This window comes from Bos mutus, chromosome 8 (assembly GCF_027580195.1).
Source record: "Bos mutus isolate GX-2022 chromosome 8, NWIPB_WYAK_1.1, whole genome shotgun sequence".
NCBI classification, from domain to species: Eukaryota; Metazoa; Chordata; class Mammalia; order Artiodactyla; family Bovidae; genus Bos; species Bos mutus.
In genome coordinates this window covers 70,570,787-70,597,675 of record NC_091624.1, presented here as the reverse complement: position 1 = coordinate 70,597,675, position 26,889 = coordinate 70,570,787, and the positions used below count along the sequence as shown (strand labels likewise).

The 26,889-nt window shown below is 42.8% G+C and overlaps 1 protein-coding gene and 1 long non-coding RNA gene across 7 annotated transcripts in view; one reads left to right on the top strand and one right to left on the bottom strand.

Moving 5' to 3' along the window:
* Window positions 1–1,342: 1,342 nt before the first annotated feature.
* Window positions 1,343–15,564, bottom strand: LOC138988909 (uncharacterized). Of its 4 annotated transcripts, none has more exons than XR_011465166.1 (4): window positions 15,373–15,564; window positions 13,997–14,081; window positions 13,090–13,257; window positions 1,343–2,855 (listed from the first exon to the last, which is right to left on the bottom strand). It is a non-coding gene; the product is annotated as an uncharacterized lncRNA (long non-coding RNA). The 4 variants fall into 4 exon arrangements; XR_011465167.1 differs by having other exon boundaries at window positions 1,343–1,986; XR_011465165.1 differs by lacking the exon at window positions 1,343–2,855 and having other exon boundaries at window positions 2,862–13,257; window positions 15,364–15,564.
* Window positions 15,565–15,688: 124 nt separating this feature from the next.
* Window positions 15,689–26,889, top strand: part of PUM3 (pumilio RNA binding family member 3) — a 41,541-nt gene continuing 30,340 nt past the window's right edge. The window contains exons 1-5 of one of the 3 annotated variants that reach the window (XM_070375830.1): window positions 15,689–15,839; window positions 20,080–20,171; window positions 20,915–21,133; window positions 24,249–24,384; window positions 25,265–25,340. In XM_070375830.1, the coding sequence (XP_070231931.1) occupies window positions 20,090–20,171; window positions 20,915–21,133; window positions 24,249–24,384; window positions 25,265–25,340 (513 nt within the window). In that variant the 5' untranslated portion in view covers window positions 15,689–15,839; window positions 20,080–20,089. Of the gene's footprint in view, window positions 15,840–15,896; window positions 15,916–20,079; window positions 20,172–20,914; window positions 21,134–24,248; window positions 24,385–25,264; window positions 25,341–26,889 lie in introns of those variants that run through there. The other 2 variants (XM_070375832.1, XM_070375831.1) reach the window with 2 other exon arrangements.

Sequence of the window (26,889 nt, the reverse complement as noted above, 5' to 3'; positions counted from 1 at the left end):
CAACTGGAAAAACGATAGCCTTGATTAGATGGACCTTTGTTGGCAAAGTAATATCTCTGCTTTTTAATATGCTGTCTAGGTTGGTCATAACTTTCCTTCCAAGGAGTAAGCATCTTTTAATTTCATGGCTGCAATCACCATCTGCTGTGATTTTTGGAGCCCCAAAAAACAAAGCCAGCCACTGTTTCCATTGTTTCCCCATCTATTTGCCATGAAGTGATGGGACCATATGCCATGATCTTAGTTTTCTGAATATTGAGCTGTAAGCCAACTTTTTCACATTCATCAAGAGGCTCTTTCTTCACTTTCTGCCATAAGGGTGGTGTCATCTGCATATCTGAGGTTATTGATATTTCTTCTGGAAATCTTGATTCCAGCTTGTGCTTCCACCAGCCTAGCATTTCTCATGATGTACCTTGCATATAGGTTAAATAAGCAGGGTGACAATATACAGCCTTGACGTACTCCTTTTCCTATTTGGAACCAGTCTGTTGTTCCATGTCCAGTTCTAACTATTGCTTCCTGACCTGCATACAGGTTTCTCAAGAGGCAGGTCAGGTGGTCTGATATTCCCATCTCTTGAAGAATTTTCCACAGTTTATTGTGATCCACACAGTCAAAGGCTTTGGCATAGTCAATAAAGCAGATATAGATGTTTTTCTGAAACTCTCTTGGTTTTTCAATGATCCAGCAGATGTTGGCAATTTGATATCTGGTTCCTCTGACTTTTCTAAAACCAGCTTGAACATCTGGAAGTTCAAGCCAGGCTTCAGCAATACGTGACCCATGAACTTCCAGATGTTCAACCTAGACAGCATATTAAAAAGCAGAGACATTACTTTGCCAACAAAGGTCTGTCTAGTCAAGGCTATGGTTTTTCCAGTAGTCATGTATGGATGTGAGAGTTGAACTATAAAGAAAGCTGAGCACTGAAGTATTAATGCTTTTGAACTGTGGTGTTGGAGAAGACTCTTGAGAGTCCCTTGGACTGTAAGGAGATCCAACCAGTCGATCCTAAAGGAGATCGATCAGTCCTGAGTGTTCATTGGAAGGACTGATATTGAAGCTGAAACTCCAATACTTTGGCCACCTGATGCAAAGAGCTGACTCATTTGAAAGGACCCTGATGCTGGGAAAGATTGAAGGCAGGAAGAGAAGGGGACAACAGAGGATGAGATGGTTGGATGGCATCACCAACTCGATGGATAAGAGTTTGAGTAAACTCTGGGAGTCGGTGATGGAGAGGGAAGCCTGGCGTGCTGTGGTCCATGAGGTCACAGAGTTAGACACGACTGAGTGACTGAACTGAACTGAAAAGTACCTCTATTGATGACAAGGATACTTCCATCAAAAATGAATATGAAGGCTTTATTAAATGAAATGTGAATTGAAGCAAACAGTATTTCCAAATTTGTATCTTATTTTAAATGTGCCTTTGAGTTGTTCATGTCACTAAATAAATTTAACATCACAAGGAGATATTTGACTGGTTCCCTCTATCTATAAATTTGGCTCAAATGTATTTTTGCAGATTGTCTTGCTGACACAGGAAGGAACCCTGAATAGTCAGCATCCTTGGCATTCTAAAGGCAAAGGGATCAAAGTTACCAAGCTCCTTGCCTTCCTCCTTCCACCTTTCTACTCTGCCTTTTTCTCCACTTCCTTTTCCCATCAATCTCCATCCCACACATCCCAGCCTCCTCCTTGGTTTCCTTAATCTCCTTGTTTTCTCCTTCTTCCTTTCAAATATGTACCTTTCAAAGATCTCCATCCCGTTGTGCTTATGTACCCATTCTTTTTCTATCAAATTTGATGGAAAGAAGAGAAAAATTTAGGAGAAGGGGGTAAGATCGATTCTTCTTCCATTAATGAGAATGTCAGCATGGAGAGGCCTCCACAAAGGCACCAGGTCTGGGAAGAGTCACGCGGAGGATGGTTCCATCCATACACTCGGCAGAATATCACTCACTCTCCTCCCATGTGAGTCTCAGGACGGGACATGTAGTTTCAACAAAGCAAACAGAGAAAGAAAAGTCAAGCTTATATAGTTCTTCTACTGCAGGGATGAATTTGCTGCAAGAATCAGCATTTTTTCTTTTGAAATCAGCTTGATTTGGCTGCATGTCCACCCGTCAAAGGTAGTAAATATTTTCAGTTGGATCTTAGAAACCTCTGCCTCCCTCATACATCCTAACGAGTCCTATAGGACATCGTTGTTGTCCAGTCACTAAGTCGCGTCTGACTCTTTGCCACCTCATGGACTGCAGCGTGCCTGGCTTCCCTGTCCATCACTATCTCCCAGAGTTTGCTCAAACATTGAGTCGGTGATGCCATCCAACCATCTGATCCTCTGTTGCCCCCTTCTCCTCCAGCCCTCAGTCTTTCCCAGAATCAGGGTTAGCCACCCGCAAAACTGAGGAAGGGAACTTTAATCTTTAGTTTGTGACAGTGCCTGAGGAAATGCCCATTTCCAGGTTTCATGACCTTCTGAGGCAGGTCCCTCCAGTTCACCTTGAATCCCCCGCATCTCTGGAGCCCCTGAACCCACCTCCACTGAACTGCACGTTATATTTCCCTGATTTTGCTCTTCTGGTACCTCAGCATTTTCCCTCCTGGACATTTCAGCTCCTTTCTTCCAGGAGCATATCCCTTTCCTTTTCCTATTCTTCTCTTTCTTTTCCTTTCCAAGTCTGACCGTCTAGCCAAGGAGCAGAGGGGTGAGAAAAGGAGGTAATACCTCTTATCTTATTAGTGACAACTATGAGAATGAAGTGGAATGAATGCCTCCATAAATTACTCTCCCATGTTTCCATTTTCTATCTGCATTCTTTGATGAGTTTTCTCAAAAGCTCCTGCTAGAAATATGTGAACAAATGATTAGGTTGTACTTGCCTCTTTTTTATTTATGTGTTTATTTTTGACTGCACTGGGTCTTTGTTGCTGCCCGCAGGCCTTCTCTAGTTGCAATGAATGGGGGCTACTCTTCGTTGTGGTGCATAGACGTCTCACTGTGGCGGCCTCTCTTGTTGCAGAGCACAGGCTCTGGGCGCACAAGCTTTAGTAGTTGTGGCACGTGGGCTCAGTTGCCCTGCAGCGTGTGGAATTTCCCCAGGGCAGGGATCGACCATGTCCCCTACATTGGCAGGCAATTCTTAACCACTAGACCACTAGGGAAGTCATGTAATTACTGTTTTTTATCTCCATTATTCATAGGTAATGTTTCTTGATTTACATTATCTCTTCATTACTTTTCCTTGTGTTCCCATGAAAAAGAGGAATTGGCTAAAATGAGCAGGTCTGGAATTTGGATGTGTGTTGCTCTCCCATGGATGTGTGTTGCTCTCCCATAAGTATATAAACTTTATCACACCTTTGCCCAGATCCTTCCCTAATAAGTGTAATTTATAGGTGTTTTTGGGCTTCCCTGATAGCTCACTTGGTAAAGAATATGCCTGCAATGCGGGAGACCCTGGTTCGATTCCTGGGTTGGGAAGATCCACTGGTACCCACTCCAGTATTCTTGGGGCTTCCCTTGTGGTTCAGCTGGTAAAGAATCTGCCTGCAATGTGGGAGACCTGGGTTCGATCCTGGGTTGGGAAGATCCTCTGGAGAAGGGAAAGGCTACCCACTCCAGTATTCTGGCCTGGAGAATTCCATGGACTATGAAGAGTCGGACATAACTAAGTGACTTTCACTTTTCTCTTTCATAGGTGTTTTTAAATGATTAGTCTTATAGATACTTATTTTCCCTAATATGTTCAAAAGAATGCATGTGGGACCAGTTAGACTTTTTTCAGAGGTTAACTCCAGTCATTAAATAGGTTGAGTTACTTGTGACCTTATAAGACAAAGGTCTATAAGACCAAGGCTTGCAATTCTCCCTTTATAAAAGCTCTTAAGCTGTCCCTTCTTTTCATTCCCTGTTGTCAGCACATTGGTCTGAACCCATGTGACTCTCTGGCTTAGAGGTCTCAATCTACTACTGTTGCTGCCTGTAGCAAATCCTGCCACCAGCCTGTCTGGACCACGCACCTTATCTATTTTGCACACTATCCAGCCCCCCATTGCCAGCAGATGCATTTCTGACTGAGGGCTTCTCTGATGCTACCAGATGCCATCACAGTGCCTGGGTGTCAGGCTGGGAGTTCTGGGGAACCTCAAATCCCCGCCCCCAGGAGCAGCCTCAATCAGTGACTGCTGGGAGCTCACATATAAACACCCCGGCTCCTGCATCCCTTGGGGGGGATCCCTTGGCTCTCTGTGTTCCACACTGGCCCCCAGAGTCCCCCAACAAGGTTAATCTCCAGTTACCCAGAGTGGTGAACTGCCTGACAGAGAACACGCTTCCGGCTGCCTCTGGTTCCCACCTCTCCCCACTAGTCCCACACTGGTGTTTCCTGGCATCACCCCCATAATCAGGGATTTTCACCTGAATCTTCATCTCATTGTTGACTTCTGAAGGAACTCATTCTGAGACACTGCCTCTCATGTCAGCTCCCACTAAACAGTCGTGTTATATTGAACTTTTAAAAAGTTCAAGGAGGTTAAAAAACAAAAACTTTGTTAACATCATCTCCGCTCATAAATCATTGGCAACTTGCAGTAGATAAAGTACATATGGTCTTAGTCTGTGGCTTGAGATTCTATATAATGTGGCTTTTTTCTACTGGCTATAATCCTGTTTCCTACAACTTCCTTCCACTCAGAATGGAGCGTCCAACCATTCCCAGGGGCACAGTGCTCGTCTGGACCTCCAAGCACGTGCCAGCACTACTCCCACTACCCAAGTACACCACCGCCACCGCCCCCTCCACGCCCCATTTCAGTGTATCTAAGGCCACCAACCATCGTGACCATCGTCCTCTTTATGGGTTTTTGCTGAACACACTACAAAACTTTGGTACTTCGCCTCTACTTCTTTATTCTGATATTTACCATATTTGTGTTTATTCCCATCCTGGCCTCCCACCTGAACTCTAAACCCCTCTTAGAGTAATGTAGCCATTTTCTGTCTTCAGGACCTGGAATGTAGCTCTACAAAATACTAGATGAGGAGACAAAATTCATACTCTGCCATTATTAAATGTGTGACTGTGGGCAGTATATATACATCATCTCTTGGAGCTTGTTTCTGTATTTGTGATAGATCTGTAATGTAATACTACATACAGTTTGGATGATTTGAGTGACACAATACATGTGAAAAATGCTCTCAAAACTATCAAATGGTGTCTAGTTAGCCATGATTAAGTGGTTGGCAGATAGTTCCTCCTGCTGCTGCTGGAAGTGGGAACGATCAAGTTACGTAAGACAAGCAGCTCCTTAGAGATAAAGAATGAGTGTCAGGAAAAACCAGCAAAAAAATAATATATCATTATGATGAGTTTTATAGAACCAGTTCATGAGCAATAAAATAGCATGATTCTATCTACTTCATATATTCATTAATCCTGCAAAAGTTTATTGTTTGGATGTCAGATCATTTTTCTCCTTTGCTCAGAACCCTGAGACGGCGCTTCTTTTTCACTCAAGAGTAAAACCCAAGGTCCTTAAAATGGCCTAAAAAACCCTTTCACCACCTGCAAACCACTCCCACCTTCCTCCTGAACTTGTTTCCTGTTACTTTCCTCCCTGGCTGACTCCAGCCACCCACCCCTTCCCGTGTTCCTCAAAGACATAGTCATGAGGGTGATGACTCCTGCTCTCGGTCCTTTGCTTCAGCTCTTTCCTCTGCTTGGAAGGCTCCTCTTCCAGATGTATGCTTGGCAAACTTCCAAACTCTCCAAATCTCTCCTTAGTGAGACCTACACTGACCACCCTATTTGATATTATAACCTATTCTCCTGGTCTGGTTCTCTCTTTACTCAATTCCATTCTTTTTACTGTAGTACTTCTAACGTATCTTATCATGCCCTTGTTTATTGCTTGTGGTTGTTTGGTGTTTATTATCAGGAACGCTTAGATTTGTTGACTAATAGATATCCCGAGTGCCCAGGACAGTGCCTGGGACAGAATAGCCACTGAATGAATACAGTTGCTGAATTTGTTGACTTAAGTTCTCACTGTGTGCCCGCAAATAAAATAGCTGTAATCCTTAAACTTGTGCAGTTACAGCTTAACAGTGATACCCATCTAACTAATCTTATCGACAACTAATTATGTGCCAGGCAATGTATAGGGCCCTAGAGATACAGTGGGCTTCCTTGGCAGGTCAGATGGTAATGAATCTGTCAGTAATGCAAGAGACCCAGGTTCGATCCCTGGGTCAGGATGGTCCCCTGGAGAAGGGAATGGCAACATTCTCCAATATTCTTGCTTGGAGAATTCCATGGACAGAGGAGCCTGGTGGGCTACAGTCCATGGGGTCGCAAAGGGTCGGACACGACTGAGCGACTTTCACTTTCACTAGAGATACTACAACAAACAAAGGACAGTTTCCTTGCTCTCAGATAGCTAATCCTAGCTAATCCTTGTGAAATGATATGTTGATGTTATAAAAATTCAGGTGTTAATGTATTTGAGATACTCGGCCACCAAATTTAAAATTCTCGATTGTTGTTTTCACCTCCCTGTCTCGAGGACAGTCCCCACGAGCACCCTGTCTTGCACATAGTCAACCTCAGCAATAAGGTGTCTTAAAACAAACACTGGATTGTGTAGCTCCCAAACCCTGACTTCTACACTCAGTGTGAAGTCATATTTTAATTGTATAGTATAATTTACTGTCCAAGGAGCTATTTTTTGAGACTTTTTGAGGACCTATTGCATTGAGTTGCTAAATACTAGATAATACATCAAAGAATATATGGCAGAAATTAATCTTGTCCCCTCCCCCCAAATATAGAAAAGACATAAGATTAGGCTTCCAAAACCCTGGTGACCATCCTGGTTCTTGTCTTGACCTTGCCACTGAACCAGTCATATAACACTGAAGGCAAAGTATACAGCTCAGGTCTTTCTTCAGGAGGACACCTGCTGCAGCAGGTGAGAGGTGGGTTAGCTGAAGGCCTCCAGGCTCTCAAACCTCCAGCATCCACAGTGTCCAGACCAAGACCATGGGCTCTGGGGCTGCTCCAAGCCAACAACAGGACATTCCTGTCCACCTCTCTAATGGCCAGTCTGGGCTCTGAGTCTTCACACCAGCCAGGCCAAAGAATCCTCAAAGCTGTTCTTGGGGGCTCTTCCTGTACGATCCTTCCCACATCCCTGTCCTAGGCTCTCCCTCTTACCCCACTGCCTCTTCCCTTTAGCTTTATGGAATATTCCTTGTATAAATCTTACATTTATAACTCTGCTCTTGTTTCCCAGAGAACTTGAAACAATGCCACTGGTACCAGGAGTGGTTCCAGAAAGCTGATGAAAAGATGGGGTTTGAGACCAGATCACTCATCCCAGGCTGGCAAGGAGGGTCCCAGTCCAAGTGGTATGTGGGGCACAGATGGTTGTTCATCTGCTAAAAAAGCAGTCACTACTGATGAGCATGGGGTCATCTGGTGGAGAGGAATGCCTTTGCCAGTGCAGTGGGTCAGGAATTTGAAAGTTATTGGGGGTTGGAGGGCGGTTAGGTATCTACAAGGAGAGTGGACATGGAGGATTCCCTGCAGAGTGACAATGAGAACTGGAATCAGATGGTTAAAGGCTCATGGGGGAGGCAGAGCCATCTCTGGTTACTTGCAAAGAGGCTGCTGTCTCTGGCAGGGGAAGGGGATGATGTGAAAAGCAAGCCCAAGATTTCAGGAAGTGTGCATCTCCAGAATGTTTCAAGTGCTTAGCCAGGGCATCCTGTTACAACGGAGCCAAAGACCTGACTGGGACAACCTGAGACCATGAGCTGTGGAATGGGTGCATGAATGGGTGCCCCCGGTTTGGCTCTGCTGACGGCCCTGAACATGCGAACTTGCAGAGGTAGCCCGCACTGCCTTGTTAAGATCCAGACTCTGCTTGAGCAGGAAGATACCGTAGAGGCCTCTCCCTTCAAGACAATATCTGCTCCCCGACCTCTGCCCTCAGGAGCAGCCCCCACTGCCTCTCCTGGCTGCCTGGCCAGTCACTTGGGTTAAACCCAACAGAGGACATGCTGAGCCTGTTGAGGGAGGAGAGATTACCTCCCAGAGGACCAGCAGGAGTTGGCCAGCATCCACTGTCAGGGGAGAGCCCCACCGAGGGACTGGGGTGTGAGGGGGCTGGAAGGCCAAAGAGAACAAATGGGAAAACCTTGACTTGGACTCACTTTCTAGGAACATGGGATTTAACACTCCAGCATGGACCCTGGAAGAAGGAGGCGAACACTAAGTTTTTATTCCAGTCGCAGAGCAGAGGTGAAATGCCTGAGTTACCGCAGCAGATGGCAAAGCAGGATAGAAAAAGTAGCTGGAAAATAGGATCAGAAACAGTTCACACTCCTTGGAATGAACAACGGTATTCATTTACAGTTTTGCACCAGGGCTGTGTTAGCTCGCCCACCTTCTGTCTTAATATAGTCCAAAGAGATCTGGGCCATCTGGACATCCCGCAGAACAGCACACCAATTCATTACATTTGTGAAATAAAGACACGACTAGTACGCTCAAGACCTTGGTAAGAAATGTGCGTTCAAAAAGATGGGAAATAAATGCTGAAGAGTTTCAAGGACAGGCCACTTCAGTAAAGCTTACAGATTCCTAAGACTAGGACTGAAAAAAAGGAGGTGCACATTTTTAGGGTCAGGGACATGTCAGGGTATCCCTCCAAAGTGAAGAGACATGGTGGCATCTCAGATTCCCTATTACAAAGAAGGAAGTACAATGCCCGGGGAGCCTTTTCACATTCTGGCGGCCAAGTACTTCACATCTAGGAATCCTGCTCTGTCTGGTCCATGCATTGGAGGGCATGACAGACTGCCAGCTTTGAGTGGAACCCGGAGCAGGGAGGACTATACAGCAGGGCCAAGATGTAGCAAAAGCAGCCTCCCCACTTAGAGCAGAGCATCTGGTAGACCCTGTGGTGTGGGATGTGTCAGTGGTGAGAAAAAATGCAGCACAGAGTTCATGGTAAGCCCAAGGAGGATCACAGCTTAGAGCCTTGGGGTTCTAGAGCAAGGCCAGATCATCTATAATGGGGAATTATACGCATCTCCTAGCATGTTACTGAGACCTGAGAGAGGCAGTGCTTGACTATAGTGTCCAATGAGCATCCTCCCACAGCTGTCCACTGGGAGATGGGTTCTGTCTCACCCGTCATTCTGTAAAGTGAAAAGGGCCCAGCAACAATCCATTAGAACGTGGAAATGGCATGTCCTGGCTTGAGCCCAAGTAAGACCAGAGGGCATGAGTCGGGTGCACAAATAGGAAGCCTCAATCTCTGCATCACCCACATGATTGCATCAGCCCTGCTTCCTCAGCTCTTTTCTGTGGCCATAGAGCAGGGTACCTTACAAATAGCTGATGGAGGAGGAAAAAGCTCCAGCAGAGTTTACAGGTGAGTTGGCAAGGTTTGGGGGTATAAACTGAAAGTAAATAGTAGCATTACAACCTCATTCAGGTGAGAGACAGTAGAGGAGGGAATCTTCCTAGTGGGCAAGAGTATACCTAGTCATCCAGGTTATGTGGAAGGAGAAATGGCCCAAGGTGAGAGCATATAGAAATTGCTATCATTGGCCAATGCCCCAACCAGTCAAGCACCTGGAAGGAAAAGGACGGTGGGAAACAAGGTCCAGGGTAAAGGCAGATGGGAATGGACATGGCAGGTGACCATTTTCACATGATACTACCCAACAAAGTGTTAGTTTCTTAGTCATGTCCAGCTCTTTGCAACCCCATGGACTGTAGCCTACCAAGCTCCTCTGTCCATGGCATTCTCCAGGCAAGAATACTGAAGTGGGTAACCATTCTCTTCTCCAGGGGATGTTCTCAACCCAGAGATCGAACCCAAGTCTCCTGCATTGCAGGGCAGGCAGTTTCTTTCCCATGAGAGCCACAAAGGAAGCCCAATCAAAAGGCATCCACAATAACCACGGAACAACCAACAAGACAAGCTGATTCAGCCAGTTGACATTGGTGAGCTTGCAACACTAGACACTCTAGAGCTGGCCTGGTGGGTACATGAACGTAGCGGCCACAGTGACAGTGACGGAGGCTACATGTGGGCCAAGCAGTGTGAACTCCCACTTACCAGAGCCAGTCTAACTACTGATTCCTCTGAATGTAGACCTGCCAGCAACAGAAACCAGTGCTGAGCCCTTGAATTGGCACTGTTTCCCAGAGACCAGCAGGTCACCTACTGATGAGTTGATGACATTGGGCCCCTATTACTCTGGAAGGGCCAGCTGTTTCTCCTCATAATATAGAGTCCTATTTCAAGTATGGACTTGCTTTTCCTGCCCAAGAGCCTCAGCCAGGACCACTGTCCAGAAGCTAAGAAGTACCTGATCTATAGTCATGGAAAACTACACAACATAGCATCTGAATAGGGAACACACTTCACAGCAAAGGAGGTCATGTAATCCACAAACACATTTCACACTGCTCCCCCAGAGGCAGCCATGTGACACAGCTGTGCATTGGCTTTTTAAAGGTGAAGCCGAAGCACCAACTCAGAGGCCGTAATCTGCAAAAATGGGATGCTGTCCTCCAGAATGCAGAATAAATCCAAGTGAGAGATCTCTATACGGTGCTATAAGATGACAACCACACAGGCCTGGAACTAAGGAGCAGAAGCAGGAATGGCCCCACTTGCCATCATTCTAAATGGTCCTCTGGGCAATTTGTGCTTTCTGTTCTTACAGCTCTGGGCTCTGCAAAGGAGACACATTCTTGGCAGAGGATAGAGCAAGAGTTCCACTGAGCTATAGATGCCTCCTGGATGTTTTGGACTCACTGTGTCCAGGACCAACAGTGAGAAGAGGAACTCCTCAACCATGTTGGCAAGAGTGATGAACTCACATCAGCAGGAAGAGCTAAGGCTGCTTTTCTACATGGGGGATGCGTGGGATCACTGTAGAGCCCAGGTGATCCACTCAGGCGCCTCTCAGTACTTCTTAGCAGATATGGTCAGTGCAAAAGGATCTCTGTAGTATTCTTCACCTTACAAGGGTATGATTACCAGAGTCTCAATCAACAGATCTTTTTACCACACCTTTCTCCTGTCCATCAGTGCCTTCAGATCAGGATTTGATCAGTATTATGGCCTGAGGCTTCTGACTTAATCCTGTTCTCTCTCTCCTTGTCTTTCACAGGCTTCCCACCCCCAATACATGTCTTGGCCTTCTAATACTATCTGGGCATCTGCTGGAAAATTCAAAGTGACATAACGGGCTTAGGTTGTTGGTTAATCTTTTCACCATCTTAAAAGGAGGAGGAAAACTGAGTAGGTATATAGAGCTAGACATCACTGTTAAGTCCTGACTTAACATTTCTATAGTTTTTAAAAGTAAAACGGGAGAAATAGAAAATGATTCATATATTAATGAGCTTGCTCAGAAATCAAGGAAATCACAAGTCAAAACCAGTCACGAGTTTGCAAAGGAAATACCTTTCATAAAGCCTGCAAACAAGTTCAGCAAAAAGTTAAACCAAAAACATGTTCATTGTTCCCACCTGCTAAAACCTAGTGCTGGTACCTATTGCTTGAGGAGTTCTGTTCTATGATAGTGCAGTGTTAAGTATGACTCATGGGCTTTAAGTGATACGAACTAATCTTTGATATGATCTTTCATTAAAAGTGGTATTTTATACTACAATCAGATACACTTTTATCTTATTGATCTAATTTTTCTGTGGCTCTTAACAGTGTCACCAAACAAAGTATAATTAGGACAAGGTCAATTTTATGTTTGGTGGTGCTGGTGGTTTGATCACTAAGTCATGTCCAACTCTTGCAACCCCATGGAGTGTAGCCCACTAGGCTCTTCTGTCCATGGGATTTCTCGGGCAAGAATACTGGAGTGGGTTGCCATTCCCTTTTCTAGGGGATCTTCCCGACCCAGGGGTTGAATCTGGGTCTCCTGAATTGCAGGTGGTCTCCTGCATTGCAGGCGGATTCTTTACCAACGGAGCCACCATCTTATTGATCTGATTTTTCTGTGGCTCTTAACAATGTCATCAAAGAAAGTAAAACTAGGACCAGGTCAATTTTATGTCTACTACACAGTAACTGGAAATTCGGAATGCACAATTAATGTTTATATTTGTGCACTTTTTAGCAAATATGTGGTATTGAAAGACATAATCCGCTCTACTCAGAAGCAGTTCTTTTTTACTAAAGGAAAATGTGTTGGCAACTGCTCCGTTTCCATGGATTTATGATTCTAATAGGTCCTGAAAATAAAACCCAATCGTTGCCAAAGTCCCACTTATGTTTTACATCAATAACATGCCCTTTATCCCTGCTTATGCATTGGGAGACACAAAAAGAACATCGTTAGTTAAAAATCCATTAGTTAAAACTTTAAAGAACTGATTTGGAGGGAGGGGAGATGTATGGGAGCTGACACCTAACACTTTATTTTTATGAAAAAGAGGAAAATTGCACAAAATAGTGACAAATTAAAAAAAAAAAAAAAAAAACTTTTTTTCCAGAATACATTTGAAAGCATATAGTTCAAATTTAAACCATTTTCAATATATAATGATGTTAACTCACTGCAGGAGACCTCAAGCAATAAGAGAGATACAGTTATATCTAAGAAATTCTACTTAGAGAAACAAGTGCACTTTATATTTAATTCTCTAATTCTGGTGACCACAAAAAGAGGAACCAGAAGGTTATAGGGTTTAATCCTCATTTAACTGGAAAATCAAATCAAATCACCAACTTGAACTCCATTCCCTAAATAAGCAACTCAATTTTAGCCACACCTTAGTGTGATCTGGGGGAACTTTCCAAATTCTCAGTGGCCAGGTCCCACTTCAGACTAATTAAATCAGAATTACTGTTGTTGGGTTGTTTTTTTTTTAATCCACAGGTGATTCTGATGTGTGGCCAAGATTGAGATCCCCTACCTTGGATACCACAATAATTTTAAGTTTTAGCTTAACTAGAGTTATTTTAAGTTTTAAACCAGATTAAATAACAAATCTCTGTTGCTGGATGAAAGCATATTTGCCAAGTTACCTGTAATTTTACTACAGTACTGGAAAAAGAATGGAATCCAAATGCTTGGTTAACAGTATGTCTGATGGTCTTCCAGTCCAGGGGGCAGCCGTGTGACTGAGTTCTAGGCATTTAAATAGACGGGAAACACTGCCAGGTCTTCTCCCTCTGGTATGAAAGGATAGAGCCCTATTGGGAGGAAAAAAGTGGGTTTCATCTTTTCTCCAGTCATCTTTTCTCCATTCTCCCAGCCCTGAACTCTGATATAGATCTGGAAACTGAGAGTTACGTGTTGCAGTCAGGAAACAACAGAGAAACAAGTCAGTCAGAAAAAGACAAATACGGTGTGATCTCACTCACATGTGGAATCTCAAAAACCTGAACTCATAAAAACAGAATAGATTGATGGTTGTCAGAGGCTGGAAGGGAAGGGAGGGCATGGAGCATAGGGGAAATGGACAGGTATTAGATATTTGAAGAATTAACTTGGTTAACTGTAAAATTATAGAAAATTTTTGTTGTTGTTGTCCTGTGAAACCACAAGATACTTCCAACTGACTCCAAACAAATCAAACACTCAAGTCAATCTTACTGTGAAATTTTTGACAGCACACAGATTGGATAAATAACATCATTAATAATAATCTAGGACTTAGGTATGTGACTTTTTTTTTTCTTCTTGGTGAGAAGGCAGATGAACAGAGTTTGATGTATTGGGTTAGCCAGAAAGTTTCTCTGGGGTTTTTCAGTAAGATCAGATAGAAAACCTCAAACGAACTTTCTGGCCAACCCAATACGTTTGACAGCTACATGGATGTGTCTGAGAGGATGTGGGTGATGCAAACTGTGGTGTTGAAAATATAAATATATCTCTTTCAGGTAGGGTGTGTACAAGAAGATTTTATCATTATTATTGGCTAGTACATACCATTCTGTTTGCCTAATAGGTGCTGCAATGGACCTTCTGCCGTTCTTGTTTTGTATTCTCTCCTCTTGAGCTTTCATTGGAGGATCTGTGAATTAGAGATAGTAGTCCATAGTCAGTCATTTTGAGTTTGGAGTCAGACTGACTGGATCAAAACTACTGAATGTTTCCCCTTTCTACATAACTTGAGGGGAAAGACCTGCTTAACTGTTCTTATGAGACTTAAAAGAGCTTATCCAAACGTAATTCTTAAGGCTCACAGAACGTACTTAGCAACTGTCTATGTGCTGAATAGTGCCATAGGTGTTTGGGAAGTAATGATGGTCCCTGTCCTCAAGAAGCCAAGTCTAGTGAAATACCAGTCTCAAGCCTGATGCCTTAAGAGGTGGGAAATGTGATTTGGAAGACAGTAAAATCTGATGCTTGACACCCCTGGGATCAAGTCCTATTCCTCAACTTTCCCAGTGGCCCTCCAAATGATATATCAGTATACCATCCCGCAGAACCTATGAAAGAGACTGCTTTTGGGAACAGGATCTTTGCAGATATGATTAAGTAAGGACCTCTGAATGAGAGCATCCTTGATTATCCTGATGGGCCCTAAATCCAAAGCCATGTGTCTTTATAATATATGGAAGACAGGAAGACATAGAAGAGAAAGACATGTGAAGACAGAGACAGAGAGTGCAGTCATGCAGTCCAAGCCAAGGAATGCCTGGAACCGCTAGAAGCTGGAAGGGGCAAAGAATGCTACCCTAGAACCTCCAGAGGGTGCACAACCTCGCTACTAGCCTGAGTTCCAAAACTGTTAGGGAATAAATTGCTTTGTTTGACCAGAGCAAGTTTGTGGTGTGTTTCTTCATCTGTAAGATGGGGATAACATCCTAAGTAGTCTGATTTCCTAAAGCCTTAAGTGGGCTAACTACCGTCTGGAGGAACTCGCAGAGGTTTAAAATGGCAAGCATTTATTGAGCGGTTGTTCAAATCATTTATTGTGCTAGGCGCTTTCCATGTATGACTTCAGTTCAGTTCAGTTAGTTCAGTCGCTCAGTCGTGTCCGACTCTTTGCGACCCCATGAATTGCAGCACGCCAGGCCTCCCTGTCCATCATCAACTCCCGGAGTTCACTCAGACTCACGTCCATCTAGTCAGTGATGCCATCTATAATTTATTGATCAGGTAACCAAGGCTCAGAGAAATTGAGTGATTTTCCCAAAACCATCCAGCTAAGAAATTGAAAGAAACGAGATCGCAATCCTAGCCAACTACCGAGATGTCCCTGTAATGCTCCCTGCTACCCTGATGGTGGGGAAGAGTGAAGGCAAAAGGAGAAGGGGACGACAGAGGATGAGATGCTTAGAGAGCATCACCGACTCAGCTGAACAAACTCCAGGAGATCGCGGAGGACAGAGGAGCCTGGCGTGCTGCAGTTCATTGGTATCACAAAGAGTCAGACACGACTTAGCGACTGAAGAACAAGGAGAAGCCCGGCCAACCAAACTTCCACTTCCACAATCGGTCAGCCTCCTCTAGAAACCGCCAGCTCTGCAACCGGCAAGGGAAAGGGTTAATTACGTCACTTTGAGTAGCCACCATCACGTCATTGACCCACGGATACTTTCTAGGGCCAAAACTCCCGTGGCGCCGCACTCGCGCCTCTAGATGACGTGTGACTAGACGCGGACCAGTAGAAATGCCGAATTTTCGTTTTTCCGGCTACTGCCAGCCCCTTAACTCTAGCTCGGCTGAGGAAGCAGAGGAAAGGCTAGGGGGCGGAGCAAGGCGGGGAAGCGGAAGCCGCAGCGGCGGAGCCGGGACCCGCGCCTGCCAGGGCCACACGTGTGCGGTGAGTGAGGGGGACTCGGCGGTGCTTCTGGAGGGCCTAGCTCCCTGCCCGGTGCTGGAGTCGGAGGGTTTCTGAGGTAGAGGTTTCACCCTGTCACCAGCCGGGCGGCTTTCTGTGGCCGTCTCTGTTGTGGGAGTTTGGGGATTGAAGGGAGCCTGGGGAGAAGGGCGGGTGTACAGCTCCTCTCCCTGCCACGCTGCCTAGAGAGTGCTGGGTTAGCTTTTATTACCTTCAGCCTCTAAAGTCCGGGTCCGGGCTAGTTCGCTTTCAGCCTTTCTGTTGTATGTTTGACACTCACTCACTCTGCGCCCGGTCAGGACCAGATGCCCAGTTTGCAATCTGAATGTACAGTTGAAAGTTGTTAGCGCTAGGAAGAAATGAACTAGGTGCCGAGATAGAGGATAGGGGAGTCTAAAGAACTGATCTTTAAGCCAAGACGCAGAGCGTGGCTAGAGGCACCCCTGAAATCTGGAGACCCAGGGAAAACTACGTTCAGCCAGAGGCAGTGAGTTCAGCACTGCAATGTGGGAGACCTGGGTTCAATCACTGGGTTGGAAAGATCGCCTGGAGGAGGGCATGGCAACCCACTCCAGTATTCGTGGCTGGAGAATCCCCATGGACAGAGGAGCCTGGCGGGCTACAGTCTGTCGGGTCCCAAAGAGTCGGACACAGCACAAAGACTGAGTTTGAAATTTTTCCTGTAAGCAGTGGGAAACTTCTGGAGGTGTTGGAGCAGGTAAATAACATGGAATAGATGTAATAATGGAAGATTAATCCGGCAGCAGGGAGTGGAATCATAGCAAATTGACTAACTGCAATCTGAACAAGAGATAAAGTGTCTGGATAGAGTAATGGAAGGGAAAAAGAGGAGATGATTCCAAGACACTGGAATGTGATGGTTGGATGTTATGGCACAGGGTCTACAAGCAAATGCATTTTGTTACATGAAAGAAGCAAGACCCCAAAGGCTGTATACTGTCTGATTCCATTTGCATGACATTTTTGAAAAGTCACAAAGCTGGAGGGTAGAAAGAAAGATCAGGTGTTGCCAAGAGAGCCAGAAGAGGATGATTGCAAAGGGGCTCCACAGGGAACCTCTGGGAGTTGTGGACAGTTCTGTAAGGTGCTGTGGTGGAGGCTACATGACTGTGGGTTTGTCAAAATCAGCACTGTGCATCAAGAAGAATGATCGACCCTAGGCGAATGAAAAGAAAGTCAACTGACATGCCTGGAAATGGAATGCAGACCTAAGTAAAATGAATCTAACTAGTACAGATGTATATCCAGTGGTTAAGACTCCAAGCTTCCAATGCAGGGGACGCTGAGTTCGAAGTACTGAGATCCCACATGCTATGCTTCGCCTGCTTCCGCCCCCCCCCACCCGGGCCAACCCCACCCCACGCCTCCAGTGACCTCACTGAAGGAGTGAAGGGAAAAGATGTAACCTAACTAACTTTGAAAAGCAGTGTTTTGAATGGATACTGTCAGGAAATGACAAACTGTAAATAAATACTGTAGTTGATAAATTTGTTTTTACCAACCATAACCCTGTGGTACATGTTTAGTGTTCAAGACATTAGTGTGAACTTGATACAGAAATACAGGTTTCTTTGTACACAAAAGACTAATGTACATACATATATTACCTAGCCTTGTCTAGTCAAAAGACCAAGAAGCAGTGGCACCACAGTGACAGGCATACCTAGCACTCAGATCTCAATAAGAGGAATCAGGGTTCCTTGAACAATGACTGACTTTAGGACTTGTGCAGAGATAAGAAAAGGTAAACTTGAAAGAAGTGCCAGAAATTAAAGACATGCTAAGAAGAAAAAAGGATGGACCATGGTAAAAGGACACAGAAACTGAGAAATGTCAAAACTGGAATAATTTTAGCAACAAAATAAAGATACTGTGAGTCCATAACCCAAGTAATAAAATGTCTGTGAGGCTATACTGATGTAAATAAATGATTGAATAAATGGAGAGAAGGAATAAAGTTTACATACAGAAGAATTCAAAATAATAAAGGTAAAAGTAAGTAGGAAAATAGTCACCATTAAAACACTACAGTAATTGCTGCAGGCAAGATCCAGTGGAGAGAGTTAAAAAAAATCAGTGGAAGATACACGGTATTTGCATGCTCTTAAAATGTATCATCCAAAATATTTATTAATTGCTGTGGAGATTTTATTGTATTATTGATTCAAATTTGTTAATACTCCGCACTCTAAGAAGTGGAGCTTAATTCCCCTCCTCTTCAGCTTGGGCTGAATTTAGTAACTTGCTTTGAATAAACAGAGTATAGAAATGGAAACACTAACGTTACAGTGGAGACACCTGGCAAACCCTACCCTTAACCAAGCGATCAAGGTTACTAACACTAGTCATGTCGATATCATGCTTCCCCTAATGTGATGGGTTGAAAGGGCGCTTCTTTATGGTATTCTTCCCTCAAATCCGTAATATCAGTAGATTCATGGGAAGATGTCGGACCCACCCCCAATATGGGATATTCATTCTGCACAGTGCCAGTCTCGGTCATGAGAAACAAGTGAAAACTGATAGACTGTCACAGATTAGTGGAAATTAAAAGGAGACTGAATTAAATGCAAGGCATGGGCTTCCCAGGTGACTCAGTGGTAAACAATCTATCTGCCAAGCAGGAAAGTAAAGTTCAGTCCCTGGGTCAGGAGGATCCCCTGGAGAAGGAAATGCAACCCACTCCAGTATTCGTGCCTGGAAAAATCCCATGGACAGAGGAACCTAGTGGGCCCTAGTCCATGGGGTCAAAAAAGAGACCAGTTAGCAATTGAACAATAACAACAAATTCTGGAATATTAATAGAAAAAGTATATTAGTGGAAAAACTATCAAAATCCAAATTTAGCATTATATTAAGGTTGTTTCTTAGTTTTGGTTAATGCATCATGGTAAGTTGTTCACATTAGGGGAAATAGGGATATACTGTAACTTTCTGTGTATCTTTCCCAACTCTTCTCTAAAACTAAACATATGGAAATAGAAAGTTCCTGCATAGAGGAGCTGAGGGATGCAGAAGTGGTTATGAAGGCTTCAGCCAAGTGGCTGGGACCGTGCAGTTACAAATGACCGAAGGAAACTAAGTCAGAGGCCATTCATTTTCCAGAGTATTCTTTGGGACCCTACTGGTCCCTTGTGATGTTCCAGGAAAAAGTGGTTCAACCTGGTTGGAAAATCATGCTTACTTTAGCTTGTGCTTGGTGATTAATGGCTTAAATTAGCAAATTAAAAGACTCTAAGAATCTGATTTTCCTTAAAGAAGCCTCGTTAATTATTTTCATTTAAGTGTTTCCCAAATGCCTTTCACTCCAGAACCTTTTTTCGTGTACCTATTAATATTTTGAGAAGTGTGTTGTTCTTCAATGGACAATTCTTGTCTAGAAATATCTGGAATTGTCAGATATTTCTAACATCTGCCCTAGATGGTCAGCTTTAGATATTTTGAAATGGGTTGAACATGCAACTTTGGAAGGTACAGAAATAGACAAATAACACATAGTAACTTTTGTTCTTGATACATTCTGCTTTCAGGAGCATTGGGCAGCGGAAGGGTTAGCTGGTATTTGCCCTGTGCACAGTGGGGTCTCAATCCAGAAATGACCTGCTAGCCAGATTCCTTTCAAATGAAATATTCCGTATGTCAACAGTCTTATCTTGGAGGTCTTTGAAAATTATCTGTTGCCTCTCAAAGAATAACAAACATTTGAAGTTGTTTTTTGTTTTAGCTACATTGGGTTACATAGGAAACTTTTAGATAATCTTTTGTATTATTTCATTAAATTTGAATGTGATTAAGTGTAATGTATTGTTTGTTCCTGGCTGGGGAAATGGTAATATTTTCAGTTTCTTGTCACAAAAATCCTCCCACTGTTGTAAGAAATGCAAACACTGACAGTTGTAGTCTGCTTAGTGAAAATAATGATTTATTTGTAACCTTTACTGTCACTATAATGTTGCCTCCAAAACATCACTCACTAGTCAAGGTGTGTGTGTGTGTGTGTGTTCTTAGTTTCTGTATTGGTGTCTAATTTTACTTTCTCAATCTTAGAAATAGTGATTGTGTAGTTCCTGGACTCCTCATGGGCACAGATAATTTCTCCTGCATCTGTGGTCAAGGAGTAAATGGAGCCGTGATGACTAAGGACCTTCATTGGATGAGAGCAATTTAGTGATCATTTCTGGATTTTGTTTTTGTTTTCCAGAGTTGCTATAATGGAAGTCAAAGGGAAAAAAAAATTAACAGGTAAAGGTACAAAGACGTCACAAGAAAAAAGCAAATTTCATAAAAACAATGGTAAGATACTCAAAACATGCTTCCCTTGTGGTGGTTTTGTCTCTTGGAGGGAGGGTTTGGTGGGATGAGAAGGGATGTAGCAGATTCCAATCTTCATGGGTTAGAGTTAGGATTAAAATGGCGGACCAAGTGTCACTGTGTATGAGTGATTGATATGTTTACTGGCAAGCCAGATCTTCAGGATTTCTCATTGTGATGTCTTTACTGTTCCATCAGGTGTCAGTATTACAAAATAGAAAAGTCAATGATGAATTTCCTAAGCAGTCTTTATGTTTTTTTTTTCTTTCAGCTAGAAATTTTGAGGTATAAACATTTTGAATTTGTCTATATGATGTACTTCCTAAGTTCTAAATGTTCATTTTATTCTTAGACTCCTATTATGTCGTTAACCCCCAAAATACACACACTCACAAAGACATAAATAATATCTCATCTTGTGATGTGTGCTTAAAACAGAAATACACCTGACAGTGGTGGGTTATCTCTAGAATTATGAGCAGTTTTTACTATGTATTTCTATACTTTGTAGGTTTTCTATGATGAACCTATGTTATAATTTTATAATCAGAGGAAGTTTTTAAATTTTGTTGTAATTTTTTAAGTCCTCCTGTGCTCCATTTTGAGAGAAGGACAAAGTATGTTTCACTAAAAAATGTGTAATTTTCTGTAACAAATACAGCCCAGTGGATAAAAGATCCAGGCCCAGGATCACTGAACTAATAACTATTTATTATTGTCACTAGATTCAGGTTCTTCAAAGACATTCCCCAAAAAAGTTGTTAAGGAAGGTGGACCTAAAATCACATCTAAGAACTTTGAGAAAACTGCCACAAAACCTGGGAAAAAAGGGGTGAAGCAGTTCAAGAATAAGCAGCAAGGGGATAGAATACCAAAGAACAAATTCCAACAGGCAAATAAATTCAACCAGAAGAGGAAATTCCAGCCAGACAGTAAAAGTGATGGTAAGCACTGATTTCTTCAGTGTGGTTTTTGCAGAAGCTTGCCCTGCCTGATGTGAAGACCTGACTCATTTGAAAAGATCCTGATGCTGGGAAAGATTGAGGGCAGGAGGAGAAGGGGACGATAGAGGATGAGATGGTTGGATGGCATCACCGACTAATGGACATGAGTATGGGTAGGCTCTGGGAGTTGGTGATGGACAGGGAGGCCTGGCGTGCTGCAGTTCATGGGGTCGCAAAGAGTCAGACACGACTGAGCGACTGAACTGAACTGACCTGAACTGCCCTGCCTGAACCATTGTGCACAGGGACTCTTGAAGCCTGTTAGAGACCTCCTGTTCTTGTTCCACGACAGGCAGTATCTCGGGTGGAGATGGGAAGGTGGTAGATGGGATTAAATAAACAACAGAAAGCATCTTCTCCATTTTCCAGGGTTGCTACTGGTGTCTTTATTTTTACTTTCGAGAGTTGCTATTATTGTCTTCTTTATTTTTACAAAATTGTCCTCTAGTGCTTAGAATTCCTAGGCCCTTGCTAAATTCCCCTGGCTGTGGAGTTAGGCTAAGTTGTAATGGGCTTTATACATTGGACTCTCAATGAAGCATTCCTTTCTGTAGGCTTACATTAATGAACTCATTCATTTAGCAAACAAATACTTGAGTTTTCTGCACACTGTCATCAAGAGACAGTGAAAAGAAATTAATAACCAGTGAGGGTACAAGCCCCAGGTAATCAGCATGGAAGCCAGCCTTAAATAACCAGTGTCCTGGTGAACAAGATACATGTAGATACTGCTCTCACAGAGCTCAGGCCATTTTAAGAGTATTAGCTTATCATACGGCTCAGACCTGGTAAACCGTTCCAGAGAAGGTATATAATATGTCATAGATTTGACTTGAACTGGTGCAGGCTAGGTTGCTAACTGATTAGAAGTGCTGGCCTGGCTATTCTTTGTCTGTTGAAACAAACTACTACTCTCTTCATCATGATGATGTTCAAGGGGTGGTCTCTAACTCAGAGCGTTGCTGTCTGTTGTACAACCTGCCCTTGCTGTGCGTCTTGCTGACCTGCAGGTGCCTTCTGTGCAGCGTCAGGAGACTTTCTCTGCTGTCTTTCATTCCCTTTTTCTCCAGCATGCTGGAGCCTGACACTGCCCTTTTGCTGCCAACTGAGACCATTGCCAAGGGGCCTTCTTAGTCCAGTCCCTGAGCCCTGGTCCTTGCTCTCAGCTCTGCCTAGGGTTGCTTGCTGGAGGGACAGCAGCCTTAAGACAGAGACGTAGGGAGAGAGGAAAGGAGGGAAATTTTCATTATTTTTCATGAGGCCTGAAGGATTTTTTCATGGTCTAGCCCTTTTCTCTTTTCCCCTTTTCTTCCAGGCCTATCTACTCTTACCTTGCTTCTCTCTCATAGATCCTAATTCTTCCTTTCCACACTGGTATTCTTTTTTTTAAATTTTCTTATTTTTGGCTGTGCTGGGTCTTTGCTGTGATGCGCAGGCTTCTCTTGTTGCAGCCCACGTTCTAGAGAGCATGAGCTATCCAGTTACAGCTCACAGGCTTAGTTGCCCAACAGCACGTGGGATTCCCTGACCAGGGATCGAACCTGCGTTCCCTTCATCAGAAGGAGGATTCTTAACCACTGGACCACCAGGGATGTCCCTACACTGGCTTTCTTGATACCTGCATTTTAAGTGCACACACATTCTCATTAAAGAGTGGCCCTCGTTCCTTTTGCTATAGGAGATAAGTTCCCCGCATCTCAAAGTGGAACTCTGATTTTCTCATTTTAATACCAGCAACTGAGGGGGACTGGATACTAGTCATTCCCAAAACTGGTTATATCTCCTGCAGCCCAACATGGCTTATGTTGAGGGTGCCCAGATATTTTCACAATTAAATGAACTGTGGATCGGTTACTATCCTCTGCTGTGTAGTACACGATGTCCTAATATTAATAGTGAATATGCTTCTGTTGCCTGTAATCTTCTGTTATTAGATTGGGAATAAGTAAGTGAGCAGTAAGGGGAGTAAAATACATTGTAGTATATGATATGCCATTAAAAATTACATTCTTGAGGAATATTTAGTTTCATGGAGGAATACTTAAGAGTATAATGATGTTTAAGTAAAGACATCAAGGAAATTAATATAAAATATGTGTGGGGGGAAAAGACAAGAAGGAAATGTAATTTTAGTCTCTAGGTTTTAAGATTATAGGAGAATTTTGTTTTTTGAATATATTTTCTAATCAGAGAAGGGGCAATATCTAGAAATAACTAATTCTCCAAGGGTTTTTTGCAGGGTACTCATGTAAATAATACCCATCTTATTAAGTTCTTTGTTTGGCCTCATTGGGATTTTTTTTTTAATTCAATTAATAAGTTGCTTAGATTATGAAGATAAAAAAATAAGCAGTAGAAAGATACTTTTATAGCATGACCCTAACTGTAGAGAACTTAGAAATTTTCACTGTGCATTGTCATGAGTAACAGACAGCAGAGAATAAAGTTTCAGAGCCATATCTGGGTTTACATCCTGTCTCTGCCACTTAGGAGTTACGTGACCTTGGATAGGGAGCTTATCTGCCCAGTATCTTTCTTTCCCTGACATGAGAGGGAATAATAACAGTACCCACCTCACAGAGCTGTTGTAAAAATTAATTAATACGTAACAGCACTCAGAATAGTGAATTTGTGACTATTGTTTTTCCTATGTTAACTTGGACTAATTTCTGTTTTCATTGAGAACTGACTATGCCTAATGTCCAATGATCTTTATGTTCTAAAGTAAAATTTTATTTTTACAATGGAAAAAGATGCTTAAAAATTTGTAATTGATTTTATAATCCTTTTAGTTTCCTTTTTTTTTTCTTAATAGGTGTTCTGTTAAGAATCAATTTGTTGAGTGAATGAACAGTTGGTGTCAACCAAATTTAAAATGTGTAAACTGCTTGGAAAATGAAATAAAGTTTAAGTTGATAGGGAATGATTTTTCCCCTTCTAGTTCCCACAATGAGTATTGATCTTGATTACTGATTGCCATAGGTACCAAATTTGCTCTGTGTTTATGGCACTGAGAATGTTAAGTGTAATTGAAAATAATTTCTGTAATGACTAGAGTCAGCAGCCAAGAAACCCAAATGGGATGAATTCAAAAAAAAGAAGAAAGAACTGAAGCAGAGCAGGCAACTCAGTGATAAAACCAACTATGACATCGTCATTCGGGCAAAGCAGATTTGGGAGATCTTAAGAAGGTAATGCTAGCTAATGATGTCTTTATTGAGCTCTTGGAGATGATGGAGGAGTAGCAGTATACTTTGTAAATAGTGAGATGTCCTAAAATAAATCACATAGCACTTCAGTTATTTAGGGATTTTTCTTAACACTCCCGGAGAAGGCACTGGCGACCCACTCCAGTACTCTTGCCTGGAACATCCCATGGACAGAGGAGCCTGGTAGGCTTCAGTCCATGGGGTCGCTAAGAGTCGGACACGACTGAACAACTTCACTTTCACTTTTCACTTTCATGCATTGGAGAAGGAAATGGCAACCTACTCCAGTGTTCTTGCCTGGAGAATCCCAGGGATGGGAGGCTGCCATCTATGGGGTCACACAGAGTCGGACACGACTGATGCGACTTAGCAGCAGCAGCAGCAGCAGCAGCATAACACTCCAGGAAAGGCATCACTGTCTGGGTGTGTGCCCTTTACAGAAATGCGTGGAATCATTAGGATGGTATCAAGATCTGCTTAGGAAACTGTATGAGAGTTAAAATGGATTTGATATCCTTCCTGAGAAATTTCTGAGAAAATGGAGGATAGTTCTTTTTGGCTAGGTTTTGAAATACTTGAGTATTTGGTATCTTGGACTTGTTTTATTATTTGCTTTGCTTTGAAGTTCTGGCTGTTAAGATTTAGATTGATACATGAAATTATACCTTATGAGATGAGTTTCTGCCTTTGAGAAAATTACTTTTCTCTAGCTGCTCTGGAATAGTAATTTTAATGTCAAAGATTTGCTTTCTTCGAAGGGAAGATCATACTGAACTGCATGAACGTACACTGGTACGGTTTTTAGTTTTGTGTGTTTAAAATAATGTCTTTACTTAGGCTATGTTTCCTGACTCTTTTATAGAAAAGATTGTGACAAAGAGAAAAGAGTGAAGTTGATGAGTGATTTGCAGAAGTTGATTCAAGGGAAGATTAAAACTGTAAGTAGGATGTACTCATAGTTGCAATTTTAAGAACTAAATTGACTCACTCTCAGTAAAGGGTAGTTGATTATTTATTACAGATGAAATTGTTTCTGTTTTTATTGTATTTGGCTTCAGTTTTCAAATACCTTTTATAATCTCCCTGAAAAATTTAATAGAGACCTCACTGCTGGGAAATTACAAAAAGACTATCAAGTATTTGGCTGTTCATTTTAAAATAATTTATTTAAATCAGTGTGTTCTTGGCTTGGCTGTTAAAGAATCTGCCTGCAATGCGGGAGACCTGGGTTTGATTCCCTGGATTGGGAAGATCCCCTGGAGAAGGGAAAGGCTACCCACTCTAGTATTCTGGCCTGGAGTATTCCCTGAACTATATAGTCCATGGCGTTGCCAAGAGTCAGACACAACTGAGTGACCTTTCCATTCACTCAATGTTCTCTTAAAGTTATCTCAGGGAATTTATTAGTTCAACAGTGCTTGTTAGAATCTCTTACTGTGAACTCTGTAAGTTCTAAATGCTGGCTATTTTGAATGTGCAAAGCAAACATATTACTTTCTTCCTTGCTTTTATAAGCATTGTACAAAGGATCTTTAAAATATAGTAGATTTGGGAGTTTTAAAGTGATTTTCATTATTGCTCTTTAATCCTGTTTTATAGTAAACTTCTATTGATTCTTGTATATTTGGATAAATACTTAGTGATATTTGGGCTTCCCTGATGGCTCAGATGGTAAAGAATCCACCTGCCAACACAGGAGATGCGGTTTCAGTCCCAGGAGAAGGGAACAGCTACCCACTCCAGTATTCTTGCCTGGAGAATTCCATGGATGGAGGAACCTGATGGGCAACAGTCCATGGGGTTGCCAAGTTGGAGACGACTGAATGGCTAACACTTTTACACTTTTAGTGATATTCACTTATAAGCCAACAGACTCAGTATCTTTGGAGACCCTGAGGGCCTCCCTTTGTCATACCATGTACATAGGTCTAAACAAATGCTGTATTGAAATTTGAAGGACTGTTTTCCAATAGCAAGTTTCCAGCTGCTGCATTCTTAAAGCCAGCAAGATCTTTTTAGGATAGAACTACTCATCTCTAACAGTAATGCTCAATTTATAAATCATGCACGCTTAAGATCCTTCTCATTTACCCTTAGGTTATTGTGACTACTGATGCCCATGGACTTGGGAGTTAATCTGTGCTTTTAGACAAGACAGCCCATTTATTCTTTACTGTGTGCCAGCAGCATTGGTAACCAGTGCATACTTTGTATCCTTTAGCTTAGTCTTCATCCCTATTAGACATTTGATAGATTCAAGGGATTAGAACTTGTAAACAGTGTGCCTGAAGAACTATGGATGGAGGTCCGTAATATTGTACAGGAGGCAGCGAACAAAACCATCCCAAAGAAAAAGAAAAGCAAGATGGCAAAGTGGTTATCTGAGGAGGCCTTACAAATAGCTAAAGAAAGAAGAGAAGCAAGAAGCAAGGGAGAAGGGGAATAGCATATCCAACTGAACACAGATTTCCAAAAAACAGCAGAGAG